General features: G+C 39.3%; 1 protein-coding gene across 7 annotated transcripts in view; it reads right to left on the bottom strand.

The window, feature by feature from the left end:
• Positions 1–8272, bottom strand: part of hnrnpc (heterogeneous nuclear ribonucleoprotein C) — a 26923-nt gene that overhangs the window by 5150 nt on the left and 13501 nt on the right. For 6 of the 7 annotated variants that reach the window (XM_037976652.1, XM_037976653.1, XM_017432056.3 and 3 more), the window contains 6 exons: positions 5119–5170; positions 3768–4027; positions 1988–2060; positions 1813–1860; positions 1434–1597; positions 1101–1214 (listed from right to left, as the gene is read on the bottom strand). In XM_037976652.1, coding sequence (XP_037832580.1) covers positions 1101–1214; positions 1434–1597; positions 1813–1860; positions 1988–2060; positions 3768–4027; positions 5119–5123 — 664 coding nt within the window. In that variant the 5' untranslated portion in view covers positions 5124–5170. The remainder of the gene's footprint in view (positions 1–1100; positions 1215–1433; positions 1598–1812; positions 1861–1987; positions 2061–3767; positions 4028–5118; positions 5171–8272) is intronic. The other variant, XM_017432059.3, reaches the window with a different exon arrangement.

Raw genomic sequence — 8272 nt, 5'->3', positions numbered from 1 at the left:
CTGTACCTTTGTTAGCATTGTCATGTTTTAGCTTAGTTATCTTGTCATGTTCTGTAACTCTGTCTGTAATTTTGTTCTTGTGTTGTAAAGCACTTTGAGTCGCCTCGTGCTGAAAAGTGCTATATAAATAAATGTACCTACCTACCTACCTTTGAAAACTCTATTCTAGGCCATGCACATTTTTTGTTGCCTACCTCCACTCACATTGTGCTAGCCACACTTTAGAAATGAAGATAGGCAGATTTGGACCAGGTTCTTATTAATTATTATTTATCACAGACCTGGACATTCAGGGTTGGACATAGCCTCAGATGTTTTGTGTCATAGGAGAGCTTTTGTACAGACATCAAAATACAGATCCAGAAGTTCCAGTAACTTTACGGAGGCAGGTTTGAGACGACTGCAGTGACTGTCTGTTTTGAGAGAAAATTTGTCCAAGATTTTCAGAACATCATTTCACCTCTGTGACTCATGCCAGGACATTGAGAACCCCACAAAAAAAAAAAAAAAAACGTTTCAGAGACTCCCTCACAAACCATCACCATCTAGTAATCATCCATTTCAGCCCAGTGAAATACGACCTTAATCAACGACACGTATTGTTACAGTGATAGTTTGGATCTTCTAAAATGGAGGTTCTGTAGAAAGGTTATGAACAATTAATATCTCACCTGTTACAGACAGCTCGTAGTTTGAAGAAATCCAGTTTAATTCTGTCTGAAGTGACACACGGAGCTAGTCTGAGAGAGGCCAAGAGCACAGTGGTTTGCTGCTGTCCTCCAACAACTACAATCCATTAGATATACGCTTTGCTTTGCTAATTCTAGTTATTGTTTTAGCTACTGTTATGCCTCTTTTAGCTTTAAGCTACTACTCTGCAGCGTTTAGCTCCTAGTTACAGTTCTGTTGCTTTTTTAGTATGTGTTAGTCTCATTGTAGCTTGTGCTCTGCTTTAGATTTTGTTCCACTTGTCTCAACTGCAACAAGTCAGTTTTAGCTTCTGCTGGAATTTTCCACAAAGTCGTTCAGCTCTCTGCACTTGTGGAGAAAATACAATTTCTCTGGTATCTTGTTGCTTTGAAGCGGATTTTCAGACCCACCTGACTTCTTGCTGTGGTCCTTCTCCATGCGCTCTAAGCTCTCCAGCAGGTAGTCCACTTTGTGTTTGATCTGCGTCAGCTCTCTCTTGATGGTTTGTAAATCATCCATCCTCACTGCGGGGCCAACAATAAGTCAATAATTAGGAGAAGACCTAAAGAAAGCAACAAGCATCCTCAGTTTGGTGATTTGTTGTTGACTTAAACACTGGAGATTGAGTCCTAACCTAAAATCCAATCAGTGACTCTGCAGACATTCTGACCCGGACAGTCCCAGCCTCTGACCATCTGTCCTCGTGAGGACACTGTGTGAGACTGATTGCAGAGGGGACCTACTTGTGCGTGAAGTCCTCTGGCTGCTCTTTGAGGAGGAGGAGAAAGTGGTCTTGCTTCGTCGGCTCCCTCCACCACTCAGACTGACCCTGGGGCGCTTTGAAGGGATGACAGCCCGGGACAGAGGGGGGGGAGGGGGAGGAACCCGGGACTGGTAGGTGTACATTCTGAAAGATGGTGAGGGTATCATGATGGGATTAAATGAATTCCAATTCCAATTACTATTATTAAAATAATATGTTAATTTCTATATTTAACATATTAGTGTGAAATATTAAGATTGTGCTGAAATGAAGTCTGAACAATAAAGAGTGGCATAAACACGAAGAACAGAGGTCAAATATGAGAAATTATTTGTACATGAAAAGAACAGACAGCTTACCTGTCATAGTAATCTCTTTGGAAGTCATAGTCCAACTCAAAAGATGAACTGTGTGATTATGAGGACAGTACAGAAATATAAAGGCACAAAGTACAACTTTATTTGCTTTTATACTTTTACTTTGTTGAGTACAACTGCAGAATTGTTATTGTGACTTTAAGCAGAAGACACACACCTGTACATGTCTCCTGCTGATCGCTTCACTGTCTTCGATCGTCGAGGCTTCGGTTCACCGGCCAAGTTGATGTCTGACGGAAGAAAAACGTGAATATAATAAAGGACAGAGAAGATGAGAACTTCTTTGGAGAAGAAAAAACACTATGTTTGTGTGTTTTTGGAAAACATTTGTAGATTATTTGTCCACCACTAGGGAGGAGCAGAGTGCCTCGGTTGCTTCAACCATTGATATAAAACTACAGAGTATTTGCTCGTCTCTTTTCACACGCATGTAAACTTGAGTGACATCCCATTCTTATTCCTTAGGGTTTAATATGATGTTGGCCCACCCTTTGCAGCTATAACCACTTCAACTCTTCTGGGAAGGCTTTCCACAGGTATAGGAGTGTGTTTGACTATTCTTCCAGAAGCTCATCTGTGAGGTCAGACTGATGTTGGACAGAAGGCCTGGCTCACGGTCTCTGCTCTAATTCATCCCAAAGGTGTTCTATCAGGTTGAGGTCAAGTTCTTCTACATCAAACTCGCTCATCCATGTCTTTATGGACCTTGCTTTGTGCCCTGGTGTGCACTTATGTTGGAACAGGAAGGGGACATCCCAAACTGTTCCTACAGTTTCAAACAGCATGAAATTGTCCAACGTGTCTTGGTAAACTAAACGGCCGAGCCCAACTCCTAAAAAACAACCCCACCCTGCACCAAACATCCCACACCGCCTCCTTGATGGAAATGATAAATTTGCCTTTATTAAAAATAAAAATAGAGTGTCAAATCATGTTTTTCAGGCGTTGACTCTTGTTGGTTCGTGCAGTCCTTAAAACGCTGCTACATTTTCAAATATTAATTTTTCTCACATGCTTAGCTGTAATTAGCTATTTTATGCTGAAAAGTATTCATGATCGTGTGGAGGGGCACTGTGTGGGACTTTGTGCTCAAACTCTGGTTAAAAAAATAAGTCATGGCAGCTCCCATACACTGGATCCTGCTGGCTTTAATTTCAAACAAGAAGAAAAGGTGGGGCGATTTGGTCTAGTATGCGTAATATATGGTTGATGGTTTGAACAATGACCCCGGAAAATGATATTAGGCTTTAATTTGTAGTAAACTTCAGACTAGGTTGTGGCATGGAGTGTGTTAGTTCAGGTTTGTTTTTGTCCTCTGTAACACATCTATGACATGTTTATGTGAATAATCCAACTACTGTTGCTACAACTGTTAAAAAGATGAATGCACTGGATGCTCTTTTTAAGAAGAACTTGTTATAGTATGGTATAGATCTGAATAACTTTTTTTTTTAAATCCTGAAGACAACCACACGATCCTCAGTGGAAATTCTAATATGATCCATCTGTTTATTATATCAACATTTTTTTTAAAGATATACTTTGGAAAAAACAGGAATGTGATATCTGACTCCTTTCTTGGGATGGGCTGGGGCAAAAAAATACAATAAAAAATAATCCTTTGCTTATTATTAACGGTATTCAAAATTATTAACAAGTGTTTGTTTGTTTTACATTTCAGTCACCTAAAAATGAGTGTATTGAATGATATAAGCATGAGAAAGTGGTTGGACCAATTTAGTTAATTGATAGTAAGATGGGTTTAAATGGTAGACTACAGCTAATTATGTAAACACCCTCAACAATTATTCCCCAGAAGCCTCACAATATAGAACATTTGTTTTAACTGTTTTCTCCCAATGCTACAAAACTTTCCACCCTTGTTGTCCAGCAGCCCACTGGGAGTTCTGTCTGTACTAAAGACTGCCAGTCCTCACCTAACACCTGTCCAACAATCATGCGGCCGTCCTCCCCAGCCACCGCCGCCCTGGCGTTCCTCTCATTTGAGTACTGAACGAAGGCGTAGCCCTTGTGGACAGAGCACCCGACAATCTTGCCGTACTTGGCGAAGATGGCCTCCACGTCGGCCTTGGTGACCAGCAGGGTGTTGAGGTTGCCGATAAAGACGCGGGAGTTCAGGGAGTGAGGGTCTGTCTTGTTGGTCACGTTGCTGCTAGCCATCGAGGACGAGGACCAACTGGGAGAAGCAGATGAAGAACAGACAGGAAGTTGTAAAAAAAAAAAAAAAAGGCAGTGAGATAATACACTGAAAGAGTTTTTCTTCTGTAAAACACTGTGGATTTATCAACTCTGACAAATGACAAGAAAATGTGAAGTATGCAAAAGTATGCTGAGGAATGCAATGGTGGTCTATCTTTGATGTTCCAAAAAAAGGCTTAAAAAAACTAAAACATCTGGGGTTTTTTTCTGTAGCTGAAGATGTTTTGCTCCATAATAGCAGTCCAGTCCAGCTGTTTTGTTTCCGAACCATTATATTGCATTTTCGATATCCCGGAAGACTGGGAAACTTGGTAGTCCTGTCAAAACAGTGAAAGAAGAACTCATACCTCTACAGCTTGGGTAAAACTGTGGTTCTCATACTAAAGAAGTTCTCAATCTATAGGACCATAGTTCTTAAACTGTGTTACAAGTACCACTGGCTGTAATTAGGATCTTAACAGTGCTGCCCAGTTTAGAACCACTGCTCCAAAATTTATATCACTAGATGAACGTGAGCTCCCTCTAGTGGTTACCAGAAAATAATTTTAATATCAAATTTACTAGTTCAGCTTATTGGTAGCAATGAACTTGTAGTAGCTTGAAATGTTTCTGATATCCTTTCAGCATAGAAATGTTTATATTCTTGTTATTCTTCACTGAGTCTGTTTGTTGACTTTAGTCTTATTATGGTTTATTATTTTTATCCTAATAGCAGAGAACTAATAGATGGATGAGGTGGCACTTTAAGTTTGAGAACCACTGGGTTAAAAGATTATAAATAAAGAAACTGACCAGATCTTTCAGCAACAATTTTATATTGTATATACTCATTACTATATGAAAACTACATGTTCCTATTTCTGTATTAGAAAATGCAGATATGAGAAGAAATTCTGAAATTTACTTCTTACTTCATACAGAAAAAGATGGAAACATCGTAAAAAGGGTATTTTTAAACCCAAACTGGGCTTTTGTCACACACATCCACCAAAAACATCAGCTTCTAAAGATAGATAGTAGACAGAAGAATAGACATTGTGCTCAGGTCATGAAGCAGCCAACACTCACTCCATTGTGTCTGTACTCGGGTCGGTGGAGGGCTGCCTGCCTGCCTTTCTGTCTGTTGGAGAGAAAAGGGTCACCGTGAAACTATGGGACATGTAGTCAATGTCTGTGGGGAGACAAATTCTACAGTTTTAAGCGTTTTATTGCAGTTTGGGATACTAATCAAACCCAGGCTGAGATGGAAACAAAAACAAGTCAAAGGGTAGAAGAGCGAGACATGTGGGTTAAAAAGAGCAAGTTAAAGGAATATTTTGGACATTTTAAAGCGTAGTTCTGTGGAAAAGGTTATGAACAGTTAATGTCTCCTGCTGGAAATGGCTCTCTGAATGACCTCGGTTTGGAGAAACGGTTGAAGTCTGACCCGATTGATAAGCTGAGCGTCAGTCTGAACGTGTCCAAGACCAAAGTAAACTGGTGTCAGTTTAAAACAATTCAATCTAAAAAATGTCATAATGTCAAACCATCTGCGGATTTTAGCTAAAGTTAAATCTTACTTTTGTTTCAAGGACTCTGAAGGACTGATCCATGCCTTTATTACTGCTCGTTTGGATTATTGTCATTCTTTATATAGTCGCATGGATAAATCACAGATGCAGCGACTTCAAATGATCCAGAATGCAGCGGCACGGCTTCTTACAGGAACCAGGAAGCTTGACCATATAAGGGCAACACTGGCCTCTTTACATTGGTTACCTGTCTTTTATCACATTCTTTTATTAACTTATAAAGCCTTAAATGGGTTGGCCCCCCATATCTCCGGGACCTTTTAAAATATCAGTCTGTGCAGAGAACCTTACGTTCAAATAATCATCTATTGTTGACAGTTCCGCGGACCCGTCTCAAGAAGAAAAGTGATCGGGCTTTTTCTGTAGTAGCTCCGATTATATAGAATAATATACCTTTCCAGATCAGATCCGCCAACATTCTGGATCATTTTAAATTGCTTTTAAAAACGCACTTTTATTCCTTGGCATTTATTTGAAGTAGTATTTTTATCTTGTTTTATTTTAAATTCTGTTATTGTTGTTCTTGTACAGCACTTTGGTGCAGTTTTAAACCTGTTTTTAAAGTGCTATATAAATAAACCTGACTTGACTTGACTAGATAACAGTTCATGTGAATACCATTTTAAAAACCTTGGTGTCAACATCCTCACATTATACAGTTATAATATCCCTGCCTGCACAGGAAATGCTATAGCTAACTGGCTGCTGCTGCTAATTGCACTCGCAAATAGGAAACAGTTGAAACCTATTTCCAACTAAAATAATGACTTGTATTTGAATCTAAAAAGCCATTAAGGAATGAACTTTGTCAGTGTGAATCTTTTTACAGGTAGACTTTTAGTCCCAGTTTGAAGCAGCTTCCGTTGCGCTCCGTCAAGTATCTGTTGTTTTACATTAATTCAAAGAACTGAGTTGGTGGCTTCTGACCAATCAGAAGTGATGTTTACGGTGTTGCTAGGATTGACACAACTGGGCAAAATAAAAAAGGTTCGATCAGTATGGTGGAAACACTTTTTCTTAGAGAAAGAAGCTGAATCATACGGATTACAGTTTTGCCTTGTTTAAGCTGGTTTTATGTAATAAGTAAATATTTGACTTTATTTAAAGTGACAGTGTGTTTATAGTACAGAGTTATGAGAATATAGCAAGACTTCTAAAACCTGACTCAAATATTTCTCTGGGTATTTGTTGACAAACATTTAATATCTATGACTGAATGGTACTTTGTGTCTGCATCATCCCTTTTCTTATGGGAAATACTGGATGATGAAGACAGAGGGAAGGTATTTATTTATTTTTACCTTAGATAATAAACAGCTGCTTATTGTTGTGCCTATTACTTCAAATATTGATCTTTTTTATTTCAAATATTGAGTAATTAGTAGTTTGCCTAACCAAAAATAGATTTGATAATTGCAATCTAATACTCTTAAATTCTTATTACCACAAAATACAAATTGGGCTAAAAATATTGTTTATTTATTTATGCAAACAAACATTTGCATACATGTGCCGGTGTTGTCTGGTAAATGATCAAAGTTGTTACTTTTTCCTTGATGACATTAAACTCAGTATAGATGGAATGTCCAAAAACTAATTTCTCCAGATAATGTCCAACTGGACCACTCTGCCCTGCCAGCGTTCCTTATTTCAATCTCTGAAAGTTGGAAACGCTACTTGCAAATAACCAAATAATTGCAGGTACATAGCCCTGTAATGCAAAACCGATTTAAATGTAACAGTTTATAAAATAGTGTTTGTAAGAACTGCTAGAAACTTTAAGACTCAACATGGTTTAAGACAACAGCCATTCACTTTGGACTTTGCTTTGCTCAGAGCAGCTGGTAGCTTGTCGATGGAGTCAAAATTAAATTCTGTTTCTTCAAACCTAAGTTGTTCAAAGAGCCATCTGCTGGGGATGAGGGGGGGGGGGGGTAATCTGTTTTGCAATGTGGACATGAACCACACTGAATTGATTTATGAATGTCAAAAATTGAAAGGCAGAACTCTGAAGTGTGGAAATGAAGTGCCCGTATCGTTCATGGCGTGCACGCAGCTAAGTGGAACCCAGATGTTGCTGCCACTTCGAACAGTAGTATATCACTGAGCTGCTACTGTTGGCAACTAATTCTTGAGGGAGTCTACATATTGGTTCAAATGTGTGCAGCATGGTATAATGTAGGCAACAAAATGTGTACATCTGCTATAGTAGGACTGATAAGACAGGGCTACTCAACTAAACTGCTCAGGGGGCCACAGTCACTGAAAGCCAACAGCTCAGGGGCCGGACGTCTGGCAATTCTTCAGAGCCTCCAGGATTTTGCGATGTTGCGATCGCAACTATTAACGCAAAATCAAGCAAACCTTGCGAAATCGCAACTTTTTGCAACTTTGTCCAAAACACCGCAACTTTCGCGCAACTTTAACCCAAAATTTATTGTTTCTAAAGTGATTCGCCACCGTTTCTGCGGTCTAGTGTCTTCTTTGTGGGTTTGTGTAGCGTGGAATACAAAATAACCCCAAATAACTCACGAAGAAGACACATGACATCACATCCTGTTAACATCAGAATGCCGGGAGCGTGCAGGAGCAGCGACAGAAGCCAAAATGTGTGCTAATGCTTCACATTTGCACACAAAGATTTCAGCAAA

Source organism: Kryptolebias marmoratus, linkage group LG7 (genome assembly GCF_001649575.2).
Source record: "Kryptolebias marmoratus isolate JLee-2015 linkage group LG7, ASM164957v2, whole genome shotgun sequence".
Lineage (NCBI taxonomy): Eukaryota > Metazoa > Chordata > Actinopteri > Cyprinodontiformes > Rivulidae > Kryptolebias > Kryptolebias marmoratus.
Note: the sequence above shows the minus strand (reverse complement) of the source record. Positions and strands in the feature narration are given on the sequence as shown.